This window comes from Amblyomma mixtum, chromosome 3 (assembly GCF_055824585.1).
Source record: "Amblyomma mixtum isolate Tamu chromosome 3, ASM5582458v1, whole genome shotgun sequence".
NCBI classification, from domain to species: domain Eukaryota; kingdom Metazoa; phylum Arthropoda; class Arachnida; order Ixodida; family Ixodidae; genus Amblyomma; species Amblyomma mixtum.
In genome coordinates this window covers 195,983,552-196,011,127 of record NC_143014.1, presented here as the reverse complement: position 1 = coordinate 196,011,127, position 27,576 = coordinate 195,983,552, and the positions used below count along the sequence as shown (strand labels likewise).

The 27,576-nt window shown below is 45.7% G+C and overlaps 1 protein-coding gene across 2 annotated transcripts in view; it reads left to right on the top strand.

Annotated features, from left to right (window-relative positions):
* LOC149353187 (ribosome biogenesis protein BMS1 homolog) overlaps positions 1-27,358 on the top strand; it is a 48,837-nt gene extending 21,479 nt beyond the window's left edge. For both annotated transcript variants that reach the window (XM_089582398.1, XM_089582397.1), the window contains exons 12-24: positions 1,210-1,385; positions 4,268-4,349; positions 5,233-5,334; positions 7,658-7,836; positions 8,551-8,739; positions 14,281-14,461; positions 14,894-14,952; positions 19,872-19,994; positions 21,388-21,483; positions 21,892-21,943; positions 24,857-25,032; positions 25,787-25,945; positions 26,040-27,358. In XM_089582398.1, coding sequence (XP_089438524.1) covers positions 1,210-1,385; positions 4,268-4,349; positions 5,233-5,334; positions 7,658-7,836; positions 8,551-8,739; positions 14,281-14,461; positions 14,894-14,952; positions 19,872-19,994; positions 21,388-21,483; positions 21,892-21,943; positions 24,857-25,032; positions 25,787-25,945; positions 26,040-26,240 — 1,775 coding nt within the window. In that variant the 3' untranslated portion in view covers positions 26,241-27,358. The remainder of the gene's footprint in view (positions 1-1,209; positions 1,386-4,267; positions 4,350-5,232; positions 5,335-7,657; positions 7,837-8,550; positions 8,740-14,280; positions 14,462-14,893; positions 14,953-19,871; positions 19,995-21,387; positions 21,484-21,891; positions 21,944-24,856; positions 25,033-25,786; positions 25,946-26,039) is intronic.
* Positions 27,359-27,576: the final 218 nt, after the last annotated feature.

Below are 27,576 nucleotides of genomic sequence, written 5' to 3'. Positions count from 1 at the left end.
TTTTTTTTACCATTTCAAGACCTCCGTCTCCCCTTAAAAATGGCTGAAAACCACCCCTGGCTAACGTACAATCACTGACTGATTTTTCTGACTCTCGGGTACTAGAAAGTGGTCTGAATAATCGAAAAGGGCGAAAAATTTGTGTACTTCAAAAAATTTACTTTTCTGCCAAAAACCGGCATTAAAAATCTCAATTTGTCACTCCCATGTTCCACTTGCAAGCTATATTATATTGTATCTGAGCCATAGTCATGCTTTCGTCATGTCTGCACTACCTCGAGTCACGATACCAAACGGTGCGGTGCGGCCGCAGGTCATGTCATGGACAAATGCACGTGCTGTTCGAAGTAGGAGCAGTCAGTTGCTTTGGGCTCGTGAGGACAGATATAACCCTTTAGAAAACACGACAGGAAGCGAACCACCTGTGAGTGTGGTCACAAGGCTGAAAAACCGATCAGTGTGCTACAGTCCCGCAACTGCTGAATTCGACCAAAACGATAGCGCAACCTCTGTGAGTTGCAAATTCACACTTGCGAGTAGCATCTACATTGGCGTCTACTTCATGCATGGTTTTAAGCTTTTCTTGAAGTGTTTTGGCGCAGTGATTTTCGCAGGCGGGAGAGATTTCTAAATTACTGCACCAGGGCACACCTCATAGGTTGACCGCTATGGCTGCTACCAAACGCGCACAAAGGGCAGTGGAAAACCGAGACAAAGACGTGTACAAACATAAGTTAGAGCTCCAGTTCGTTCATTTTACTGACATTGCGGTTTCGTGCACGACCCCGTGGTTTCGGATTCGGAGTGCTGGAGACGCTGCAACACGTCTCCTCCAAAGAGGCAGTGCAGCCTTGTCGGAGCGTTTCTTAGCTCTCCATGTACCCAGGCCGCCCAGGCACGACAGTGCATAGTTCGAATTGTCAGTGGCGCAGCCCATTCACATTTTAATTAGCGTGCCATGTTTTACATAGTCTCCAATAGACCGTGGGCAGACCAAGTCGTAGAGTTCAGATTATCCAGAAATTCGAATTAAGGAGGTTTGAGTCAAGGAGCTTGAATTTGAGATTTTTTTTTCTTTGCAAAATAGTGAATATGAACTGAACAAGTTAATATTTGAAATTCATATTTGAACATTCGCACACCCCTACTGCTAATACATTTCGTTCTTCTGCAGTGTGGCTAACCTTTGGCATTGATTTCATATTACAGAGGATGATTATAAAGAAGAAGAAGAAGAAATAGAGGATAGCTCAGAGTTCCTTGGTGAGCTGTTCAAAAAGGTGAAGAAGCAGGAGAACACTCAGGCAGAGAAACGTTCATGGGATGGTGTGGAAACCACACGATGCGGGTTCACAGAAGCTGATGCCCTCATTAAAGATGAAGAGGTAATAACATACAGTATTGCAATGCATGATGACCCTTTAGCTATCTGATAAATACTGTTTGAGAAAGTAGGGCAGTGGCGAGCATGTTCGTTGAAGCAGTGATTTTTGGAGTACAGTCGACGACCGAAAATTCGGACGCCTGATTTTTCGGACATGCTTGATTATTCGGACTTTTTCGCGGCACCGCGACATGGCCCATAGAACCAATGTGTAAGAGCGCTTGAAATTTCGGACGCACTGCAACTGACCACTCGATTTTTCGGACCTCGTTCGCACTCGCCGTCAGTACCCAAGCCGCCATATAATGTGTACAGTGGAACCTCATTAATTCAGACTGCAGGAGATACCGAAAACTTGATCAAACAAAACAAAATTCAAGCTAAAAGGGAGCCTCTTAACTTGCGACGCTGAAATTCTGCGCGAGTCGGCACATTGCGCTCGCGTGTTTTCGAATTCGTACTGTCCTTGAATGTCTTCCGCCGCACGAACTTGAACCGTAGTCTGAGTTCACGGAACTCATCTGAGCCGAGTCTTTAGTCCCGAACACGGAACGCAAATACGATCGCGGAGGCTACGCGCACGCCGCGGCCTCCGCGATCGAAGCGCGCTTCCGGGCTAGCCGCCGGATCTTATCGCCGGATCTTATCGCGGCCGCGATCTGCTCCGGCGCTGCGCCGTTCGCGGAGGCCACGCGCGCGCACCGGAGCTTCCAAGTGCGGTCTATGGATGGCGCCGTGATCATTACCATCAACATTTTTCTCTGTCGCGATTTTCCGCTGTTCACATCGGCATCAGTATCGCCAGCTCCAGCCTTTCGTGGCGTGTTAGCATGCGTGTTAGCGCGTTCGCCGTGATAGTAGCTTTCGCGTGCTGCCGCCGAGCTTCACAGTTTTAGCGCGGTGGGCAAGCACCTTAAGCTACACGGCTGGGAGTTAGCTCTCGAACGCGGTCGGTAAGCGTGCGGCGGGCGGGAAATTCGACGTGGCCGAGAAGTGCGTCCGATGATGGTGCAACCAAAAGAGAAACACAAGCTGCAAAAAGCGCGCTTTCCGAGTCAAGCCGTGCGAGTTTCCTGAACTGGAAGAAGAGCTGCTCCTCTATGTGATGGAATTTCGGAACAACGGCTACGCGTTGACAGCGGACATGCTGCGCGGCTTCTTTTGGCATGAGCGTGCACCAGAGCGCAGCACCAGCTCAGGAGTCTAAATACTTCGCGAGTGACGATTGAACGTAGAATAAATGTCGCTCATTCCCTGGTTGGTGTGTTTTTACTTTTAAACAAATTTTTTTTCGCATATCGCGTGTATGGGCAGCACCCCGAAAATTGGCATTCGAATCTGGAAAAAAAAAAGTGCGGCCCTTATACGCGTTTATACGGTGTTTCGCGCGGCGAAATATAGTCATGAGGAGCTTTAGAATGTGTGCAATACAATTGGCCGCTTTCTCCGGCATAGTGGAAATAAGTTCGCGATTTTTTCGGTGAAATTTGATTTTCCGGACTGCCCGATTTTTCGGTCGTTTTCGCGGTCCCTAGAGAGTCCGAAAAATCGGTCGTCGACTGTACTAATCTCTGCATCGTGACCCACTGATCAGCCACCGGTAAATTTTCTTGGGTGCAGCATAACCCGCCAGTGAGCTGCTCATGAAACCAGCTTCTTTGAGCCGCCTGTAGGTGGCAATAGCGACCGTGCATTGGGTTTTTCGTAGGCTCTTTGAACTTTCTCAGCTATCCCATGGCTTCATTGCGTGTTTCAGTATTCATTACCGCACAGTTTCATACTGGATGTGACCCACCAGTGACCCATGGCGCAGTGAAGTTACGGTCCACTCAGATAGTGCCATATGCTCTTCGGCAACATACCATAAAAACCTACATATAATACGAGGTCCTAGCTGTGGCATCCGATGGTACTTTGATTTTGATGCCATTTCACCACACTGACCTCTTGATGCCCACACTGTTGGAATCGGAACAATTGGGACAAAGTAATCATAGCTGCTGAAAGTATTGGCACCACGTCGTGCGCTGCTACATGGACTGGATGAGGTACGGAGAGCCCGCAATTACTGCTGCCAGACGACCGAAATGGGCCTCTCCAGTCATGCTCTGCCGTTGGATCGCGAATGCTTGGCCACCGTTCCTGAGGAGTCGGTCGCACATTCAAGAAATGCAGGATATTGAACATGCTCGACAGTACCAAGTAATAGCATGCTCTGCCGTTGGATCGCGAATGCTTGGCCACCGTTCCTGAGGAGTCGGTCGCACATTCAAGAAATGCAGGATATTGAACATGCTCGACAGTACCAAGTAATAGTTTATATGGAAGATATCTCTGACAAAGACTCTTGGAAGGTAGTGCACCCAACGATGGCAATCATGAAAGAGTGAAATGTAGTGCAAATAGATGCTTTCGGTGAGCTTTCTTTACTCGCATTATTCACAGGTAAAACTTTTTTCATTTTTGTTATCCCCAAATTGCGCCTCATATTATATACAGATTCACACATGCAGTTTTGTACGGTATCTTTGGCGCTTCTGTTGAGTTGACCTCTGAGCACCTCCGAAGATTTGCAAGGCCCTCTCCTGTTCATTTTAGTGAAAAGTACAGTCCTCTAGTTTGGTTGGCCAGGCCATTGATTAAGTCAACTTGGAGGCTCACTTTAGAAGTTATTGCTCAGCACCTTGTAGCTAGTAGTAGTTATTGTCAGTAGCCATGTGAGCGCAGCAATTTATGAACGGACGTTAATTTCCTTTTAGAATCTATTCCACCATGAGTGATTTCCCAAAACACATTTGAATACCATGTTCAAGCTTTAGCAAAGGCAGCATGTTTTTTTAAAGAGCTGCTTGTGACTGTTTGCTTGTCTTTATATTATGCCAGATTTTGGACTTGATAAAAGATAGCTTTGTGACTGGCAAGTGGGATGAGGAAGAGGATGCCCAGGCATTGCTAGAAAAAGATGGTGAGTGTGCTTCCCGTGGTGCTTCTTTTTTTTCTTTTTTTTTTCAGGAGTACGAGCTGTGCTTGCCTGACTGTAACTGACCGATGCTTCATGGTGGGCAGAACTGCAGCAGACCTGTGCTGTTTCACTGTATACAAAATTTGTGTCTACTAGAATCTGGAAATTGGGTTCGTTAAGCTTAGTGGACTAAAAAAAAAAACATAACAGAAACAAAAGCCTCTGAGAAAACCTGTGTGACTACAGTTCGTAAAGCACTGCTTGTACATTGTTTTTCAAAGTGTAGCTTCATTTTTGTGCCTTCACTGATGTGCACTTGCCTCACTGTAGCAATTAAACTGCATAAATGGCTGCAACAAAATTCATGCTACCCACAAGTGCGCGAAGCTACCGAGTGCTGGTGGTCGAGCACCGACAGACTGGATTGAGAGGGCCTGCTTTGGCCAATGTGCCGTCATGCTGTACCCATGCTTGCATGTGCTCTGTATGTGCCTTGGGTGCCGTCATATCTGCAGTTCCTGCTGTACTTGCAGCAGTTGGTTCTAGTCTAGTCAAGCTGGGCCAGGCTATGTCAAAAATCAAAATGGCTGCTCTCATTAGTTGTGTGAGGTGACATTCATGACGTATCATACTGCTGCATTGTTTTCAGATTTTTAATGCAGCAGCAGCTGATCTTGTATTGCACGGGATTCTAAAGAGGCTACAGTGAGACTGGCTCCCAACAATGTAGCATCTAGGAAAATGCAGCACTTTGGAATATATAACTGTAACGTTCTCCTGTATATTTGAGCACATTCAGATATATTTTGTTTTGTGTGTGCTTCTTTACTTCATCATCATGCATTCATATATTGCCAATGATTTCTTTTCACTTCTGTTCCTATAGAAGAACTTTATGGGGACTTTGAAGACCTTGAGGCAAAGGACAAAGATGATGGACAGCCAGAGGCAGAAGAGGCAGAAGATGCTGCTTCAGTTGAGCAGAATGGTGAGGCTGGGATGCATTTATTTGGTCATGAGTTCATGCTCCAGCTTTTTGGGGAAGTGGCATGCATAGTTAGTGCTGCTGTGAAGTTTTTTTTATTCCTTTCTCTGTTGGCAATATAAAAAACACCATCGTGCTTAGGATTTTGTGCAACTGATAACGCATACCTCTGGAAAGCTAGGGAACAAAGCAGTCTGCTTCGCTTATGTAAAACATGATGCAGATTTTGTGCTTGCTTGTAATATTTTTTGCCTGGAGACACAGGCTTGGACAGTGTTATACCTCCAGTTTTTCTTTACTTGAAATGTTAATGAGGTGTCATGAAGAAAATGGTGCACAAGAAACATTAGCAGTGCTAGAGCCACAGACGCTACTGATTCAGTCATATGTTTGCGTGCCATGCTTGCATTTGTATTTCTTGTGCATTATCCGCTAGTGGCAGATTTGGCCAGCACAGGTAAATGTGCCTATGTCACTCCTTTGCATATTGACATTTTTGGCTATACAGTAGATCCCTGCTTTTACGTTTTTAACGGGACCGTTAAAAGAAAGAAAATTAATTAATGTAACCTAGGAAACTAGTAGCCGAGAAGTGCACATGGACAAAAAAAAAAAAATGTGCGTCGCTGTCTGCCTTTTTTTTTTTTTCTTTTTTTCTAACTTCTGGTTAGGGCAGTAGGCTTCTCTGGAATTTGGGGGGCCTTGGTGGCTCTTGCAGCTGTTTGCATGCACAGAATATGTGGAGTAGGCGAAGCTTCAGCACAAGTGCGTGCTTCTGTGCTTTTTTTTTGTGGAAGCCAGTTTAATTCTGCACAGTCCCTGTCCATTGAAATCTAGAAGTTTGATTGTTAAGCTGCAGGTAATGAAGAAAACTCAAATGATAGAAACATGCCTCGGAGCCAACCTGCGCAGCTCCATCTCGTACACCGCTGCCCATGTGGCGCCCGGTGTAGTGTAGTTTCCTGCCTTCGGTTGTTCATGCTCGCACCGTAGCAATGGTAGAACTGCACCAACAACCCCAACAGGATTCATACCGTTAGTGTGCTTGATGTTGGTGTGGATGCAACACGCTGGAAGCTGCCAAACATGGTGGCGGCCAAATGCTGATGGAGACCCAGTTTGGCCGGTATTCCGTCGCCGTTCGGTGCGTGCTAAGCGTAGGCTTTCAGAAAGCCGGCACGGTGTAAACCACTGCAGTAAGAACCCCTTTATAGTGAAGTCACTCGGACCAGCAAAAATCTCTACTATATTACTGTCTTTACTATATCACTTGTTGGTGATCGCATGGGTCTGGGGATGTTATGTTTTAATTAATTGTTTACTTATTGAACACACACTATTGGTTTGTTAAAAAAACGCGGAAATACCTTCCATCCTGCTTTTTTTGTCCCTTTATCTAATAATCGTTTGTTTTCAGTTGTCACATTTTATGTTACCACGTTTTCTATTTCGTTTACGTTTTGTAGAAGTACTGCATTTGCATGAATACAGCATGCCTACGAATGCGACTTGTGCTCACTTGTGCAGTGAACGTTTGCTCATTTCTTTCCTTCCCTACTCCTTGCAGCACTTTTACTCTGTCCAATCTCAGTGACTCGCGCTGCCTTCTTTCTGCGTTCATAGCCGGCTTTGCTTCTTTCTTTTTCCCCCGTGCGCGCCACGCACTTTACCTCCCAACCTCAAGGACTTGTGATCACAAGCTCACAAAGCTTGGTGGTTAAGCCATCTCAAAGAGCGCTATTTTATAGTGTTCGATAGCTGCCGCGATCTCATCATTCTGTGGGAAGTACGTTGCCATGGCAAGACACTGTTAAATGTAACCGGGTATTTATTAACAATGTCTTTACCTAAGAAAATTAAAATGTACAGTTGTCTATGGAAATGAGATGGGACCGCATATCTGAGTTTACTGTAGCAGGGTTCTCCTGTATCGCGAAGTGTCATTCCCGGCGTATCGTCCAGGAACGCTGCCACAGTTTTGACTTAACAGCCGAGACTTTATTGCAGGGGTTCCCATGGGAGCTTGGGACGGGTCTGGCTCCTGAAAACGTAGCAGTCGGGAAAATGTAGCGCCTGGGAACGTAACAGCGGGGTTGTACTGTATTCAGTGTTGGTGACTTGTGTGGGCTATTTATTTAGCGCTAGACCTTATTAGAGGGCTATTGGTCCTAAGCAAGTGGCATACATTCCTGGTTAGTAAGTGTATACAAGAATATGTGCTAATGCAGTTTGATAGAAGATAACAATTAAAATTGCAATTCTAGGAAAAGAATGCTGTGTCACAATGAACAGCTGGTCGATGTTTTAGAGTATATCTTCTGTGCAGGTGAGGAGTCAAGTGGCAGGAGCAAGAAGCTTGGCTGGGAAGAGCGAGAAGCCCAGTTGCAGGCCAAGCGAGAGGAGCGCAAGCGGAAGTTAAAGGAAGCCTTTGACAGTGAATATGACCACGAGGACGAAAAGACCTATTTTGATGAGCTGAAACAAGAACTTGGTGAACAAGCTCAGGTGAGGTCCTACATCGAGTGGGTGTAATCCTTCCTTTCATTCAGTTGTTTGGCCAGGATTCTGTCTCCACATTTATGAAGTAGCTATTTTGAAGATAGTATAGTAAGCAGTATCGTTAGTACATCCCTCTTTGCAGGAGGCGCTTGCAAGATAAGTTTTGTTGTTTTTTTGCTTTTTAGAGATGCAAACGTTTTAAAGTTTGTGCCGGCTCTGATACCACTGCCACGTGGCCACTCAATAAAGATCTCAATGCAGATCCGGCATTGCTACACAGTGAATTCACTCATCATCGCGCTCGATTCTGGCAAACTCCAAGCTGGTCAGTGGTTGCTACCTTCTTGCTTGGTAGAAATTCAAGTGCAGAAGTGAAAAGAAACATGCAGAAAGACATCCATTTAAGCTATAAAATTTTTAAATAGCTTTTTACACGATAGTGTTACGGAGCTCGTGTCTTAGAAAATCCGTCATCGTCGTCGACCGTGAGTGAAAATCCCCACAGAAGCAACCTAGGAGGTAAGTGGGCCAGCTAGGTCATGTGACCTTGTGGCATTATCACAGCCTGCCCACCTACACAGACTGCACTACCTTTGGAAAAGCTGTGAAGCACCTTTTTTGGGACGGGGTGGGGTAGCATTTCACTGCCTACATCAGGCATCATTTGATCCAAAATTGTGCTTGACAGTTTGGTGATATTCTGTTTGACATGCTCTGCAGCTGAATCAAAAGGAATTTGAAGACCTCGAGGATGAGCGGCGAGTCCAGTTTGAGGGCTACCGTCCAGGCCTGTACCTCCGTGTGGAACTGCTACAGATGCCATGTGAGTTAGTGGAGAACTTCGACCCCTCGTATCCCATGATTCTCGGAGGGCTCCTGGCTGGAGAAGGTCGAATGGGCTACTGCCACGTACGTTATTCAGCTTTCTTCATTCTTCTTCCTTCCCTCTTAGTAGGAAACATAATATGCAGCATAGAAAAGGTCACAACACAGGGACATATGATAAAATTCTGCTGGGTGCCGAGCCATGTTGGAATACAGTCGGCGACCGAAAATTCTGACCCCTTAGGTAGCGTTAGCTCCACTGGTCGCTTTTCGAGCCTCCGAGTTATGCTGATTCCACGGATAGAATCTAAAATGGCAGCCTCCATAGCAACAACATTGTTCCCAGTGGTTGCCATGGTAACCGAGGAGGTTTTTCATAATTTAATAAAATAACAGGCGGCATCGTGATGCCCCAGCACCACAAACTCGAAGCTAAACTTCCGTATCAACGCATGTAAGGACCGCAACAGCGTGTGGGCTGCACCCTGTTTTCCCGAAGGATATGATGATAAAAAAAATTATTCGTTTAAAGGCCGCACCGAAACTTTCCACGGCCCACGCAAGCTTCGAAATGCATGTGCTGTGGCCTCCACAATCGGTTCCAGCTGCGAGCAATGACGTGCTTCCAGGTGCCACCCACGAATGGCGCCTGAGGTTGCGGCTCATTATCATCATCGACTTTTTTCTCCGCCGGGAGCTCTTGCTATCTGTATCAGCATCAGTATCGCCAGCTCCAGCTGCCAAAGGCACGGGAGTTGTGGAAGCGTGTTCAGTGTTCACCGTAGTAGTGGCTTTCGCGTGCTGCCGCCGAGCGTTTCAGTGTTAGCGCGATGGGCAAGCTACACGGCTGGGAGTTAGCTCTCAAACACGCCAAGTGTGCAGTGGGCAGGAAATACGACGTGGCCGAGAGTGCAACCAAAAGGATGCTTTGAGAAACACAAGCTGCAAAAAGCACACTTTCCAAGGCAAGCTGTGTGAGTTTCCTGAACTTGAAGAAGATCTGCTCTTCTATTTGATGGAAATGCGGAACAAAGGCAACTCATTGACAGTGGACATGCTGTGTGACTTCTTGTGGGATGAGCGTGCACTTAGCACAGCACCAGGTCGGAGTCTGAATACTCTGCGAGTGACGATTGAACGTAGAATGAATGCCACTCATTCCCTGATTGGTGTGTCTTTGCTTACGCAAAAAAAAAAAATTTTTTTTTCGCCTGTCACGTGTATGGGCTGCACCCCGAAAATTGGCCCTCGAATCTGAAAAAAAAGTGCGGCCCTTACACTCGTTTATACGGTATGTTGATTCAGTATTATATATATATATAATGTCTGGCAGGCATCAAACTCTGGCCATTTAGTCCCGATATTCGGGTAAAATTTGTGGGCCAACCGTTTGCTGCAGAATGTTCCGGATGCTGGCATTCGATTCAGTGTTTCGTGCAGTATAAACTTATTAATGGTGCACTGAAGAGGAATCTGAACTCGTCTTTTTGCCGCGGGAACTCAATCTACACGTTCCGAGCATTCTTAGAAACGTCGATTTATTGCCCTGTGTGGCCGATTTCCATAATTAAATCGAATTAACGTCCGGCTCCCGCCTTTTTTTTTTAATTCTGCCTCGTACAGTGGGCGGGGTCGACCAACGCGGGGAGTGCCTTTCACCCAGTCCCGTGGCGGCTTGCCGCTCTGCCATCGGCGGAGTAATACGTAGTAGTCCGTAGAAGCAAATAGTCCGCGCGTATTTTTATTTCTGAGGGCTTATTTTGTGGTTATATTATCTACAAATGAAACTATTTATTCACGGAAACCTAAAAAACAAGATGAAGCGAAACCAAAGACTTCACGGAGCTGGCTGAAGGGCACTCCACACGTTGGTCGACTCCGCCCACCGTACGAGGCAAAATTTAAAAAAAAAAGGTGGGAACCGGACGTTAATCCGATTTAATTGGGGAAATCGGCCACATAGGGCAATAAGTCGCATTTTATTGCTGCCTCAGTGTCCGCTCATTTTTTCGGACATGCTTGATTATTCGGACTTTTCATGGCACCGCGACATGGCCCATAGAGCTAATACCGTATTTACTCGCATAATAGGCGCACTTTTTTCCCAGAAAATTCGGCTCAAAGTTCGGGGTGCGCCTATTACGTGGGGTAAAATTTCCGGAAATTTTTCGACTCGCAAAATTGAACACACCGCGTAAACCCACTCGTGTACGGGCCGCACCCCATTCTCGCGAAGAAAATGTAAAAAAAAAAGATCCGTGTAAGGGCCGCACCGAAACTTTCCACGACACACGCGGGAGTAGCCTTAGGAATCCACGCGCCGAGGCCTCCACGATCGGCTCCGGCTGCGCGCAACGGGCACTTGATCGCGGTGGCCACGCATGCGCACAGGAGCTTCCAGACGCCATTCACGGAGGGCGCCCAAGGCCATGCTCATCATCATCGTTTTCCTCCGCCGCGAGCTTTCGCTATCAATATTGCCATCAGCATCTCCAGCTCGTTTTTTTTTGTTGTTGTTGCTGTCAAGTGCCGGGATTATCGATAGCGCTATAGTTCATCGTGGTTTATGGCTTTGCCGCGGAGCGTTGCTGTTTTAGCTCCACGGGCAAGCACCTTAACAGCTACACGGCTGGGAGTTTGCTCTCGAACACGGCAAGCGTGCGGCAGGTGCGACTGTGGCGTCCCTAAATTTTCGTACGCGACTCCAAGCGCCGAGGTTTTCGTGGGCCTAAGTCGGGAACGTTTCCGGCTGGAGATGAAGCTTTCCAAACAGGCGTTTAAAGTGAGCATCCCTGAAAACTGTGTGCGGCTGTTCTACGCGATGTCGTTGTACGTGCTGTGGGTCCGCAGCAGCTGCGACGGCAGCAGCACTAGTAGGGACTAGTAGTCAGTTCAGCAAAAACTTTGTTAAAATAAAGATTGGGAAGCGGGGGGTGGCGAGGCGTCGTCTTGCAATCGTGTAAATACAGTATTGATCACAGTCCCAAGTTCGGGGTGCGCCTGTTATGCGCGGAAATAAAAAAATCTGATTTTTCGCGCCCTAACTAGGGGTGCGCCTATTATGCGAGTGCGCCTATTACGCGAGTAAATACGGTATATGAGTACCTGAAATTTTGGACGCACCGCATCTGACTGCTCGATTTTTCAGACCTCGTTCGCACTCTCCGCCAATGCCCGAGCCGTCATATAATGTGTACAGTGGAACGTCGCTAATTAAAACTGCAAGGGGGAAAGAAAGCTCGATCAAACAAACAAAATTCACCCTAAATGGAGCCTCGTAACTGTCGGGGCTGATATTCTCTGCGAGACCACACATTGTGCCCGCATGGTTTCGAATTCCTACCATTTGGGGTTGTCGTCCGCTGCACAAACACTAGTCACAGTTAGCGAAACTCGTTTATCCCGAGTCTTTCGTCCCGTCTACGGGAAGAGGTAGCAGCGAACAGCGTGGGAGGTGCACGGCTTCATGGAGATGGCAATCGCAAAAGGAAATGATGTGCATTTCAAAGCGAGGTCAGCGTACCCATGCAAAATGCACTGCATCCTTGACTTCCCTATCGTAACACTATCAACTGCCGTTTCGATGGCAGGCAAGATGCATATCATTATACGCAAGCCACCACAGGGTGCATATCGCCGGTTGCGGTGCCAATTTTGGCTCTAGTAGCTAGGCCTAATTACGAAGGCCAGGGCAGTCGGAGCGCTTACTTCAGCCGTTTCTTGGTTCTTGTCGTTTGAGACCCTTTGAACTCAGGCGAAGCGCAGTTCCTGCAGCAGTGGGTTTGCTTTTGCGTCTAGACTTTGTCCAAGCCCGTGCGTTCGGTGGCGACGGGCCAAAGGCAGCTCGGACATCGTACGCTGAGCTCATGAAAGCGGTCACCGCGCGTTGCACACACAGATGGCGGGCGGCGGGATTTAGTCATGAGGAGCTTCAGAACTGCATATAACTACCGACCGCATCCTCCGGCATATTGGGAATACACTGGTGATTTTTTTGGTGAAATTTGATTTCTCGGACAATTTCGCGGTCCATAGAGAGTCTGAAAAATCGGTTGTCAGCTTAGATGGGTACAAAAGAGCCGACTTATGTGCTGCACTGTTTTGTGTTTTCGCATGTCTGTAAAATTTCTATCAGGCCTTCAGCAGGTAAAAGTCTCTCGTGGGCAGACAGCTATGACAGTACAGTAGAATCTCGCCGTTATGTCACACCCTGGAAGGAAATATCTCAGCTGGAAGGAAATTTATCGCGAGATAACATCCCAATTAGGCCGTTTCTTGTGGGCCTTTATAGTAATAAGGGACTGATTACTCATTGCTGTGCTGTGCTATAAAGGCTTCACCGCCTTTATAGTAATTTATCAGTTCAGAAAAGCTTTTTAAGAATATGCAGGCATTTCCAAAGGTCCACCGCACATCCTAAAGCTTTTGTTTTTCATTAAACATTATAGATTAGCAATTAGGCCAAGTGTGGGCTAATTACTGCCACATTATTTTTTTTCCCAACTTTATTTACGATCAACAAAATGACTTTGTAGGCATTTTGGTAGCTTTAGGATGTGCTGTGGGCCTTTTAAAATGTCTGCTTGTTCTTTAAAAAACTTTAAATTACTGTAAAGGTCCTTAAGAAAGGACCTAATTAGGATATGTTATTTTGCCATATATTTTTTGCTGGCTGCTATATTTGAAATCTTAATGCATATTTGAAATCAGCATTTAATGATATACCTCAGTGCTAAGTTTCAGCAAGATATGTTCACAAATAAAAAAAAAGTTTTGAAGACCCTCATCCCCCCTAAAGCAGCTGCCATGGAAACTGCACAGAACCACGCATGCATACCCATATTTCGCCTGCTTTTGTATTTCCTTCCTCTTCACTGCTGCCTCCCTTCCACGAACAGCTGCTCAGGCAGAGAGAGCCATCACACTGTTCAGGGCAGTCTGTGCGTACAAACGATCATGAGAGCCATAAAGCCTCGCAAATTCCAGAGAAGTGTGCTGCTCCTTGCTAGAAGTTAAAAAAAACTGCAAAGGATAGATATTTCTACGCGTGCTTCCAGGCTGCTGCATTTCCCAGATGTTTTTTTTTTTTTTCCTTCTTTTTGCGGTCCCGTGCAAAACGCAACAGTGGGGTTCTGTTGTACTACGGTGCTCCCGCTTTTCATTTTTCCCTGCATGCTATGATGTGTTAAAAAGTAAGTGTAACGGCTTTATTACTTACAATTCTTTATTACTACTTTTTTATAGAGTGACAAGCTACAAGGTTGTCATTGTATTCTAAGGAGGACAAGTGTACAGCCTTTTTTGCTGTGCTAGTGTTCCTCTGGTTGTAGTGCAACATTGTTGCAAACCTTGACGGAAGCATTTGCTCATTCATGCTGTAGGCAGCTGCTGATAAGGAACGTTTAAAAAGCACACATTGCCATGGACAGTGTAGTGGTGCTGAGTAATATATGTTTTGAAATGGGCATTTTAAAACAGACAAAACCACAAAATGTATACAGGTTGAGCTGATTATGAGATGCAAGCATAGCATAGTAGCTTGGGAGCACATTCTTATCTCTTTAGCCTTGCTAAATATTTATCTGGGTAAAGAGCATTTGTGAATTGCTGCGGTGACATTTTCAGGTCCGTATGAAGAAACATCGGTGGTACCAGCGAATCCTCAAGAGCAGTGACCCACTCATTTTGTCGCTCGGGTGGCGGCGTTTCCAGACAATGCCAGTGTTTTCTACACAGGACCACAATGGCCGCAACCGTTTTCTCAAGTACACGCCAAAGCACCTTCACTGCAATGCGACTTTTTGGGGTTAGTATTATTTAATATCCATCTTGCCTCCTCACTTTCTCTTGTATTGTTTAACCTTACTAGGTACACTTTTTTAAATGCACATTCTCTTTTGGTTGACTTACTACAACGCCGTTCAATGCATGTGAATATCATGGGCACCTTGTGCTTTGCCTCAGTGGCTGATTAGAGGCCTGCACGCCTGTGTTGAGTTTTTGCAGCCCCATTTTCATGGCATTTACAACACAGTTTTGCTTTAGTTGTTCCTCTGCGTTATGCACAATTGTGTACCTCGTATTTGTCACAAGTGTTTCACACGCAAAGCTTCATTTTTATTGAGCTTTGACACATTAATGCCATGCTGTCAGCAGCCACACTTGTCATTTCTGGTGCAGCACCTATTGTAGCTTATTAATATGTGTGATTAAGACATGTGGTGGTTTTGTTTTTCAGGCCCAATCACACCACAGGGAGCAGGTTTTGTGGCAGTACAACAAGTTCATGAACAGACTGTAAGTTATTGCTCTTTCTTGACACCAGGTACCTTTTTATGTAGTGCCTGATGTGCTACCATACTAATTCCGTAGTGAGCCTGTATGGAGCCTGCACATCCTGTTGAGCTTGTCAACAGTATATTACAGAGCAGGAAAATGTAAACAGTAAGTGATGAAGGAAACTAATGCAAGTTATTCTTTATAGGCTGTATAACAAAGTATACAAATTGTTGCAGTTGAATGGCTACAGTGTAGAACTAAATGAAGACTATACTCAGTGACAACTTTTCTTGGCAACAGAGGGAAAGCAATGTGTCATTTCACCAAGTAATTTGGTCTCTGCGGCATCAAGTTAAGTTATAATTTTGGTTTGGGTTATTTCATAGTCGGCAATAAACATTTCTTGCCGACAATTCTTCAAGCAAAAGTTGTTTTAATCTTGATCATCACCATGTTAGGAAAAAGTAATCGCGACGACAGGAGTATTAAATTGAAAGTTTACTTGCTAGCAAACGATTCCGCTAGCAAACGATAATATTAGACTTTTTCTGAGCCACTGTAATGGTTTCGTCATGTTCGTCTCAAACATGTTTGTTTGTCTCAACATTCTTAGTGATGGTTGACTTACAATAATTGAAACCAAAGGCTATATTTACTCACAAAAGTTGCTTTATTGCACAGTTGCATGTTCACTCAGTGGCACTTGGTCTGCCCTCTGGCTTGCCCCTTCAGTTTCCAGCTTGTGCACATGCAAGCTGGAAAGAGCGAAAACACACATTACTGCTTGAATGCCACAAAGGGTCCCGGTTCACTCAAAAAGCTAGTTCATTGTAGATTGAAACCAAGCCTTGGTGTGGAACGTGTGCTTCTCTGACTGCGAGCCAGAGCTTTCCTTTCACCTGACACTGCAAGATATGTAATGTATAACTGTATCTCTTTCTCATATATTGCTTATACAGTCGATCCCGGATATATCGAACTCGAAGGGGATCGCGAAAAAGTTCGATATATCAATAATTCGAAATATAAAATATGCCTATTAGAAGCTTATTTTAAAACTGCGCAAATCTCGGACAATTTCCCGGGATCGTAGCAAGTGGGAACTTACCGATTTACTCCTCTCAAGTCCACAAAAACGAAAGCACAACTCCACGATCAGCGCGCTTTATTTCGCAAGAAAAAAGTCAGTGAGCTTTGCTTGCCTCTTCTTCTGCACCATGCAGTTCATTAAGCTGTCCTCAAGCTTGTTGATAGTATCCAAATGAGAAAGTCCAGTGCCCTCCATTGCGCCACAACAGCGATGAATGACGCTGAATGCGGATGCAAGTTCAGCCGCAGTGCATGGCGGCTGGGCCTCTTCGCACAATCTTCGTCACTGCTCGGGTCCGCTTCCTCGGTATCGATGTCAGCCACGATGTGAGCATCAGAAATTAGGTGTCTGCGGGCCTGCGGCCAGCAGGGTTTCCCTCTTCCCAGCTCCTTATGGCCATTCCCATTTCCTTTCACACCCCCCACAAAGTTCCCATCAGTGACTAAGAGCGCAGCTGTCCAAGGCCAGCGCCGCGTGAACTCTTATTAGGAGAAGCCCATTTGCAGGAGCGCGCGCTAGTGGAAGAAGCCCACTTCCAGGGTGGCGCATACTGGGAGAAGCGCACTTGCGGGGGCTCGGCATGGCACGGAGTTCGATATATCAAATATAGGGTGCACAGGAGTTCGATAAACGTAAACAAATTTCCTATACTTTTGCATGAGATTCCCAAGGGGATTCTACATCTGTTCGATATAGGCAGTAATTCGATATATCCGGGTTCTATATATCCGGGATTGACTGTAGTTCCTGCATACAACTTTACTTACAGTACACAGCAGTCTTGTGTTATCTGTCTCACACTTGTGTTCTTTTGTTAAGACATTTTATGCTTTTTAACAACCTGGGCCACAGTTTCTTGAAAGCCGGCAACTGATATATGCTTAGAAAATCTGTAATCTTTAGAACGTAGAAAGTCTGGCTGGTAGGCTTGGTAATTTGAATGCATTTTTTCTGCACAAAGTTATGCAGGACATAGCAAAGAGACACAGTTGATCCTGTGTGTGTCTCTTTGCTTTTCCGAAGGAACTGACTTTGCCATGAAGCTCTAACATTGACAGTTGGCTATTCTTTTAATAAGGAGTGTATTGACTGTGATTTGTTTTAAAAAAAAAATATTGGAATCTAAGACTGTAATCAGTTGCATAGGGAGAGAGGGTGTATTTTGACTCTGTGGCTTTGACTGCACTGCCAAGAAAAGTTGTTGCGGAGTATAAAATTGGCTATGGTGATATGCTAGCCTGCCCACCACCACTGATCATCATGCATTGCCAAGAAAGCTTCGTTGTGCTCAAGAACAGTTCTGAAATCCAAGTTCCAAAGCCGGAGGTGCTAAGACCACCATTAGGTGGTGTTCAGGGAGGTTTTTGCATTCTAAGGTGACCTCTTGCGCTGGTGTCATTGCTTTTATTCTTTACCTGCTTGTAAATGGCTATTTAAAAGCTGTCTGCTGAAATTCTCGCACTCTATTTTTAACAAACTGAAAGGCCAAGTAAGTTTACATTTTTAATATATTATAGTGCAACACATTTTGTTCCTTCCTGTTTGTACTGTAGACTCGATGCACAAATCTTTCGAGGTCGCAAAATATATTTGTATATTGCCTGAAATTTGTATCGGCTGAAAACGAGTGAAATCTGCCTGCTGAAGCACATGAACTGCATTCTCACAAATTTGTTTACATCTGAAAAAAGCTCTGGAGGCTTTTCCACTAAGCTGATATGAATTCTCGAGCATTGTTGATTTTTGCAAAGCTCAACCCAAGAGTGCAGTGTGTCCATTCAGGCTTGCACAATAATGAGAATACAGTACAACTTCATCAATTCGAAGCCTGTCGTACGGAACGGTGTAAAATATTCCAATCGAGTGAGTTCTTGAAGTATCTGAAATCGAAGCGAAGCGAAAAAGGCAAGTGCAAAACGTCCACAGAGGATGATCACGCACCTGTCAATGTAACTCTGTTATTGGCGAAGCTCTTTGTCGTTTGCCTGTGCTTTCATACTTCAACGTCCTCAGCACGCACCAGGCCAACGGCCAAGGTTGGACATGTTAGGCGTTGGTGCGGCGCAGCTCTAACGCACATGTGCAGGAGGTTAGCTGTCAATTGAAAAGGAATGATGAGAAGGGTGTGTGCGTAGGCCATCCAGGAAATCCTGGCCTGGCAAGGTGTATTTCATATTGACAAGTTTGGCGTGGCTTAAGGCGTGTTCAAAATAGGGACTACCATAAAAACCCGTGTATAATACAAACCTGCATATAATATGAGGTGTAATTGGGGGTAGGGTAGCAGAAACGGGAAAAAAAAAAAAAAAAGTTCTCATCCATGTATAATTTGAGTAAGGAAGGGCAGTGAGCTTGAAGGCGTACGGGAAGTCGCGGAAGCCGAACAACGCCCTCCGATTATTTGTGTACGCTGGCACGCCGGATACGATGCATGTAAAACGTGCGGCTGGTGCAGAGACGCTGCGCTTGCACCCACTGGCGTCCTGTGCGCACATTTCGGAAGTGTCTGCCTGGGCTTTGGTGACCGTCACCACCTGCTGTACCAGTATCGTCAAGCGCGTTAGACTTCCTGAAATAACAACCGGTGAGCTCCTCGGAAATGCTGGCCTAGGCATCCGCAATCTGAATGCACAGCACGGTTGGAGAAGCCAGTGTCTGGCCGCAGTAACTACACGCTGTCCCTACCTCATACAGACAATGTAGCAGTGCTTGACGCGTGCCAATGCTTTCAGCAGGTAGGATTACTGTCTTTTCAAAAGCAGCCGAGTGCTGCTTTCGCGCTCTGGATGTCATGCGAGGCACGATCGTCCTGGGCATCGCGATGTTAGGTCAGCAAAGTGAAGTGGCGTTGAAATCGAAACCACCGACCTACGCCACCACTAGATAGCAGCTCCTCTCGCTGGAAGCGTGATGGTGATAGCGTTCGATAATAGACTTTTAGCAGAGCGGGTTTGTGCACCCGCTCCGCTCAGCGTGCAAGTGGGGGGAGCGCCTCTGCGCATATGCAAAGCACTCGGACGGGAGCGTAGTGGTCTTCGTGGATTTCGCAAATTGTTTGGATCCGCATATAATATGAGGTCGACATTTGTCATGCTAAAATTTGGAAAAAAAACCTCGTATTATGTGTGGGTTTTTATGGTATGCTCTGTGTCAGTGCTTTTGCAGAATGAGCGCTTGAAACTCTGGTGACATCACCATGTTGCGTGCAGAGTCTGAGTGCCACAACTGTCTGTTCAATGATGCGCGAAGCAATAAAGAATCCGATTAAGTGTCGGGCTGTTTAATGCGACCTCGAGCACCTGTTATAAGTGGCAGACTCGGGCATCCCCGCATAGCACCCCCAGGTCTTCGGCCTGGGATTCTGGGATATTATCTGGGATTTTGAATTAACCACGATCGAATTATCAAGGTTTTATTGGACGTCCACCACTTAGTGCGCGCAAGTGCAAACTGCACAACTGGTGATAATGGAATTTTTATCAGCTACGATCATATCATCGGGGTTCTACTGAATATTTTGGTTTGGTTTCTGTTAGTAAGGATTTTTTTCCTGGTCCACGATGTCAGGTTTGGCTGTGTCACACGAACTTATGTGTACTCATGCCGACTCATTGCTGACCCAGGGGCTAGCATAATTGCAGAGCTTTAATATGTTATTTGGGTGTCTTCTGAACACTTTATTTGAGGTTACTATTAAAGCAGTCAGATATATTTCCTCTCAAGTTCCTTGTGCTTTGTGGATATGTGTATTAAGCTGTATGTTACTTTACATGAAAATATTTTCATTGGAAGAGCTGCAGTGTGCTCTATTTTGATTGTGCGTTTTTGTTCATTTGATGTTTTGCAGGCAAACTTTAGGATTGCGGCAACAGGGGTTGTCCTTGACCTGGACCGCTCCACGCAGATCGTTAAGAAACTGAAGTTGACCGGAAACCCTTTCAAGATCTACAAGAAAACTGCATTTATCAAGGTTTTTCATCTTATTGTTGTTTCTTTTTGTGTCATATTGCATACCTATATGCTCTTGAAAGGGCCGCACCGCAAACCACACACAGGAGGACATGAATATGCTGCTCTTCTTCTTTGCTGTGTGGTGGTCCTGTATGTGGGCAAGCCTGGCAGTGGCCTTGATGCTTGTGAAAGTTGTGACATTGCACTTGCTTGGCCCACTTTTTTTGGGAGGGGGGGGGGGGGGGGGGTTGTATTCACATTCTAATAACCCATGGCCTTTCAATAGTTCTTGCATGCAAAGTGAAAGCCATCTAGGTTTCGGATGCTTATTCACGTCCCTGATGAGGATGTCTACCGCCAGCCATTTCCCCATATGCATATATGGCACCTGAGTGCTGGCTGTAACTGGTTCCCATCCCCGTATGCATTCATTCTATCTGAGGCTGTGCGAGTAGCGCTAATGTGCATTGTGACCATCACATCGTCTTCGTTGCGAACATTTGTTATAAGTGGGCTCAATTGTACAGTTATGTTTATGGACACTTTCACTTCATATAAAGGCTTAGAAATGCTTGTTGGTGCAAGACCTGAAGCACTTTCTTAGTGCTTATAGACTTTATCCACACTGGTATGGTGCTTAGCAGGAAATGAAGTTTGCACCGTATCCAGCCCGGGAACAGCAAAGCTGTTTTCAGTTGCTTTGCTCCATTGCACATATGCACTGTGGGGAAGCCACTTTGGCAACTAAGTGCTGCTGTGCTTCTGCTCTTGATTTTGCATAACCCCAGGCTTTGCCTGCACATACATTTGCACATTTATGATTGGTCCCTAAATTTATCATATGATCAGAATTTTGCAGAATTATCAATGTAATTCCAATCAGTGCAATTGGCAGGGTGCATGGGCAAGGCTGCATGATACAATTCCAGCATGAGGAGGGCAATTTGAACAATCACTGGTGCTGTCCATAACTCAGCTCGGTACCCCATCGCCATGCCGTCCGAATTAACGTGTCCTACGCCAGACGTCGATGGGCTGCGGCCAGGACCTCTCTAGCAGTCCGAATTATCTGGATTTTGAATTAATGGGGATCAAATCAGCTGGGTTTTAGTGTGTAACGCCTGTTGCAGTCTCGAGATATGGGCATTTTGATACACTGAAGCCATTTTCAGAATACTTCAACCACACTTTTTATTCTGGATGTGAGGTTTTATGTACTGGTCAGAGAGTTAAAAATTTGGTTATAAAATGCCGAGAAACGTCAATTAAGTACAAGTGTAGTTCAACAAGCATGCTGAGAGAGTTCCGCATTTCTTTCTAACATCTCTGCCATTGTGAAGTACTTCACAACTGCGATTTCTGTAAAATTGGTTTTCAGAAAAAATTTTCTTAGCTTATATTTATGCTTCCAGGACATGTTTACTTCTGCACTAGAAGTAACCAAATTTGAGGGAGCAGCACTGCGCACAGTCAGTGGGATTCGAGGCCAACTGAAGAAAGCAGTTCGGGTGAGTGTTTCCATTACCTAAGACTACTGCGCTTTGATGATCTGACTATTTTCAGTTTACTTTAGTTATTTTTTGGTGTTCATGCTAGGGTTTTAAAAAATAAAAAGTTAAATGCTCATTTATTTGCTCAGTAGTGCATCCTCTTGCAAGGCCATCAATGAGAAGAAAAATTACTGTTGTAGTACATATTTTCCTCATGGAGCTTTTGTGTGATTTTCCATATAATTTCGCTTTACATTGACTTCTCTCACCAAATTTTTAAGGTAGTGTATATCTCCCGGCCATTACTACCCATAGTTTTGGTTATTTTGAGTGTTGAATTTGCTTGTTGTTGCCGTAGTTCTGCCACCTGTTCATCTCGGATGTCTTGATCTAACACTCCCGTTGTTTGGTATGTTCTTTTATCAGGCTCCACCAGGTGCTTTCCGGGCAACCTTTGAAGACAAAATCCTCCTCAGTGGTAAGACCAGAAGTTGTAAACTCTTAGATGTGCAGCGCCAATGTGCTGGGAACTATTGATTCAGCATAGTTTATGCTAGCAAGCTGTGTTGTGCGTCAAGACTCAATTCTTAAATGGTCAGTGACTGATTTTTTGGACTCTGTGGGGCCCAAAAAATGGTTCAAATAATCGAACAGGCTGAAAAATCCATGAAATCAAAAAGTCACTTTACTACGAAAATCCGGTTAAATCACACTTTAGGTTCTGCTTGCAAGTGATATTAAACTGTATCTTAGCCGCAGTCATGGTTTCGTCATGGCCGCGCTGCACCACCTCATGTCATGATTCCAGACAGTACGACACGGCCGAAGGTCACGCCGTGAACGCACGTACATGCTGCACGAAGGGACCAGTCTGTTTCCACGTCGGCAACAGCGCTTGGAAGGCTGAGCGGAAGAGAGTGTCTCTGAATGCACCCCGTCCCTCATATGCCCCCGCACCATGGGTGCCGTTGTCCAAGCAGCGGAGGTGAAGGACCAGTTAGTTGTGACAGTGATGCCGGCTCTCATCTGCCGTATTTACTCGCGTAATTTGCACACCCCTAATGTATTACTTGGATTTATATATAAAAAAAAAAATTTACACATATTTCGCGCTTCCTGCTGCGCAAGCACACCAGCATGCACGCTGTACTCACAAAGCAGGCGTGGGAAGAACGGCACAGTTGTGAAAGCACAGTGAATGGTGTAAAAAAATATTGGCAATGTGTTTGTAAATCATTTCGGGTAAAGAAAAGTCAATTGCATGCCGTTTACTCAGCTCACTTGCGCCAGAAGTCACTTTCCCGTACGAACGGCTGCGAAAGCAAACTTCCGGTAAGAGTGTGTGTTGCACCAGAATCCGAAACTACTGAACCATTGGCTTTTCTGTTTGCCGTTGTAATCAGCCGGTTGCATGCAAGGGTGCCATTTGATTGAGTGTTGGCTTTGTGATTGTGTCGTTCCGCATTTGTTGCTTAGAGCTGCGTGCCCCATCATGCGAGGAACTACATAACGTGGGTCTTGTGTGGGGTGGGTGGAGGGGGGTCGACATTTGGAGTCTTGTGTTTTGCCAGCGAGGGGTGCGAGTTGCGGGGTTGACTTATACGCGGCAGTACACCATATACATTGCACGTAATACCTTTTGTATAGTTTTTTAGGGCGTGTTTGCGGAATCTCCGTGTTGTTTGCGCACCCCCATTTGAAGTTTTCATTTTAGAAAAAAAAAATGTGCCAATTACGCGAGGAAATATGGTATATGAAGCTGAAAAGAACTCTTGGGCAGAAAACAATCTGCACCATTGTGCTGTCATTCATTTAAGACCGAAAAATTGAATTTTGGCACTCCACAGAGTTTGAAGTATCAGCGGTGAATATGTACATATTGTTATTAGGTGCGTGACGGTTCCTCAGTGAAGTCAATAGTTGAACACCGGAAAATTGGTCGGCTACTGTATTGCCCTTACTTCTGTCCCGAGGTCACTGCACAGTCTTCAAAGCAACAGTTGCTCAGCTGTTGGTGCAGTACATATTGCTCAACAGCATAAGTTCACGACAAATTGCCATATATTGCTGTGTACTGTAAAAGGTAATTAATTCAGATATCATGGGACCAGAAAAAATGTGTGACATATTGAATCACCCTGAAAAACTGTCAAGAACTGCTTGCATGAAGGACTGGGCAATGGTCACCTGGTTTTGAGATGAGAACAGTGTTGCGATCACTGTTTCTCACATTTCCATCAATGCTTTACTGCTTGCACGCTGTCGGAGCATCAAAGCAGAACTGTTCCAAAATGTTAAGGTCCTCCCCAGCATCCTTCACGGTGCAAAGCAGTAGCAGTGTAACCCCCTCGCAGTGTAACCCCCTCACGAGCGGCTGCATTACATGTGAGCAGGCTTCAGTGCACAAATAGTGAACAGTATGTGACGAAGTTTTGGTGCAGTGGAAGAACCACGTGGATAGAAGCGGGGGGAATTGCAGCGGTGCCTATCAGTGCCTGAAACAGCGTGCTGTTGGGCTCGGCTGGCTGGCTGATGCTTGGCCGATAGCTGCCATCGGTATGGGCAGGCACGCAGCTGAAAAAAAAAAACGAAACCGAAACTAAGCAGTCTGACTATTCTGGAGATGGGGCTGTCCATTTTTTATCATGCCTGCTTTTACGTGCACGCCAGAGTTGCATGGGCAACTTTGTAGCGTGTAATTCAGGTTTGAGTCGAACAGTTCTGATGATTGCTTACCATGCCTGTTGGAGCCAATGGAGCCATGGGAGCCTGTTTGAATTAACCAGTGGAAGACCCATAGCATCTGAATTAGCGAGTGCAAAGCATAAAAAAAAAAGTTATGATCGGGCTGCACGCCTGGGGGCACAGTCACGAAAAGCAGCAGTTCATTAGGAGTCAGCTGCCAGAGTGGCTTCTGAGTGGGGGAAGGATGACTATAACAATGAAGAGGTCTTCACCACTTTCACCCTTGCCGTCGCTGAACTGGATACTTTGCGAAGTTTTCATGTTTTTTTTTTGTTTTTTTCATTAAGGACAACTCAATTCAGAATAGAAGTCTACAAGAACTAGAAAAGCTTTTCAGGCATTGTGCTAGTAAGTGCTGACTGGCCTTCTTAGAAAGTGAAAGTATGAGAGTACCTTAGTACTACTTCATTCTTGTCACCATTTTCAAAGCCTTTTCTGTTTTGTTTGAGATATGTACCATCAATGTTCTACTTTTAAGGGCTGGCTCTTTTGGAAGTGTTTTCATAATGAGGTCAAAATGTGAGGTGTGACATGTGGTGCTTTCGCCTTTGTTTAGCAGTTTCATCTTTGCTTTACTGCACTTTGAGTTGTTATCTGCTATTGGCTTTTGTCATGATGATCTGATGTGCCCTATGTCTGCTTCCAGATTTGGTATTCCTCAAAGCATGGACTGAAGTGCCAGTGCAGCGCTTCTATATGACTTTGACCACCCTACTTGCACCGGAGGAAGAGAAAACAAAGTGGCAAGGCATGAAGACTGTCGGTCAGCTGAGAGCTGAGCGGGGCCTCCATGCACCTGTGTCTCAGGACTCGCTCTATAAGGTAAGGTGCTTGGTTTCAGTACCTTGATAACCTTCATCTGAACTTAACGCTTCTTTGCACTGGGTGAGGGTTAAGAGTTGGGTAGCTTTAGTTGTTATACAGTCAGCAACTAATTTTTCAGACTCTACAGGGACCGTGAAGACATCCAAAAAATATGGCAGTCCGGAAAATCAAATTACTGCAAAAAAAACAGTAAAAGACGAGCACAAATTTGCAGAGATAACTTTTGACAGAAAAACTCACATTCCTTCACACAAATCATCTGCATTAGTGAAACCCACACGTAACATGCGCCAACAGTAGCATAGCCCCACATCACACCAGAGGGGTGGCTGAAAAACGGAGCAGCATTCTTTGACTATCAGGTCACCTTTTTCCACTGCACTGCCGGATACATGATACCTCAGGGAGGAGGCAACACCACTTAGGGTCGCAAAACCTGACTCGCAGCACCCTGGTTAGGTGCCTGTACTATGCTGTACTTGGGATTTATTTTACAAGAAACAAAAAAAAAGTACCACTTCTGCATGATGAATAAACAAATAACACAGCTCCAAATGCTATGGAAGATGTTCATAATAATTTCAGCACAAATGAATCAGCACTTCTACTGGGGGCGGCACTTATACCAGTCTTTACCGAGTGACATAGCATTTGACTGAACCAGCAGTTGTTTATGTAGTCTTATGCTGCCTGTACTAAGATGAGCTGAAAATCTGTTTACAAGTTCTTTTGCTATTCCTTTCAATACCAGGATCCAGAGCGCAAGACGTTTCACTTCAAACCATTTGTGGTTCCAAAAGAGCTGCAGAAGAACCTCCCATACAAGGACAAGCCCAAGGTGAAGTCGGTGACTGAGGGAGGAAATGCCCTCGAGCGAGTGGCTGTTGTTCTGGAGGAGCCAGAAAAGGAGGTAAGTAGGTTTTTTGGGGTAGAGAGTAGTGTGCTGGTACTCTCACAGAACATTTATTCACATTTGATTTGTGTCCTCTTTTTTTTTTTTTTAGAAGGTAAAGCTGGTGCAGATGATGAGAGTTGTGCAGAAAGAGAAGCACCGCAAAATGAAGGAGAAAGTCATCCAGAGAGTGCGAGCACACCGGGCTGAGTGTCGAAAGAATGAACTGAAGCAGCTCAAGAGGCAGAAGGAGCTGAAAAAGAGGATATGCAAGGCCCTGACTAGAATGAAGAAGCCACAAGCAAAAACGTGATGCTTGATTGTGGGTTGTGTATATTTGTACAGAAGTCAGTAAATGTAATACCGTATTTACTCGCGTAATAGGCGCACTCGCATAATAGGCGCACCCCTAGTTAGGGCGCGAAAAATCAGATTTTTTTATTTCCGCGCATAATAGGCGCACCCCGAACTTGGCACTGTGATCAATACTGTATTTACACGATTGCAAGCCGACGCCTCGCCACCCCCCGTTTCCCAATCTTTATTTTAACGAAGTTTTTGCTGAACTGACTACTAGTCCCTACTAGTGCTGCTGCCGTTGCAGCTGCTGCGGACCCACAGCACGTACAACGACATCGCGTAGAACAGCCGCACACAGTTTTCAGGGATGCTCACTTTAAACGTCTGTTTGGAAAGCTTCATCTCCAGCCGGAAACGTTCCCGACTTAGGCCCGCGAAAACCTCGGCGCTTGGAGTCGCGTACGAAAATTTAGGATGCCGCAGTCGCAACTGCCGCACTTCTCGGCCACGTCGTATTTTCCGACCTGCCGCACGCTTGCCGCGTTCGAGAGCAAACTCCCAGCCGTGTAGCTGTTAAGGTGCTTGCCCGTCGAGCTAAAACATCAACGCTCCGCGGCAAAGCCATAAACCACGATAACTATCGCCCTACCGCAAATCCCGGAACTTGACAGCAACAAAAAAAAAAAAAAACGAGCTGGAGATGCTGATGGCGATATAGATAGCGAAAGCTCGCGGCGGATGAAAACGATGATGATGATGATGAGCTTGGCCTTGGGCGGCGTCTGGAAGCTGCTGTGCGCGTGTGTGCCCTCCGCGATCAAGCGCCCGTTGCGCGCAGCCGGAGCCGATCGCGGAGGCCTCGGCGCGTGCATTCCGAAGGCTGTTCCCGCGTGGGTCGTGGAAAGTTTCGGTGCGGCCCTTACACGGATCTTTTTTTGTTAATATTTTCTTCAGGAAAACGGGGTGCGGCCCTTACACGAGTGCGTTTACGCGGTGTGTTCAATTTTGAGAGTCGAAAAATTTCCGGAAATTTTACCCCGCGTAATAGGCGCACCCCGAACTTTGAGCCGGATTTTCTGGAAAAAAAGTGCGCCTATTATGCGAGTAAATACGGTATATATTTTATTTGCATCCTTGCTCTCTGTTTGCTGCCTTGCTCTGGTGCAGACTTTGTGTACTGTGCTGTTTTTTGCAATACCAGTACAAAGTGCAGTTGTACCGTCTGCCATGCATGGAGCGGCAACAGTTGCTGTGGCAATAGTGCCAGCCATGCTGCCTTCTGCACAAAAGTATGGTGCTCAAGCGAGGCTAGTCGCATCTTGTGAATACTCCTTGTAAGGGTCTTCACC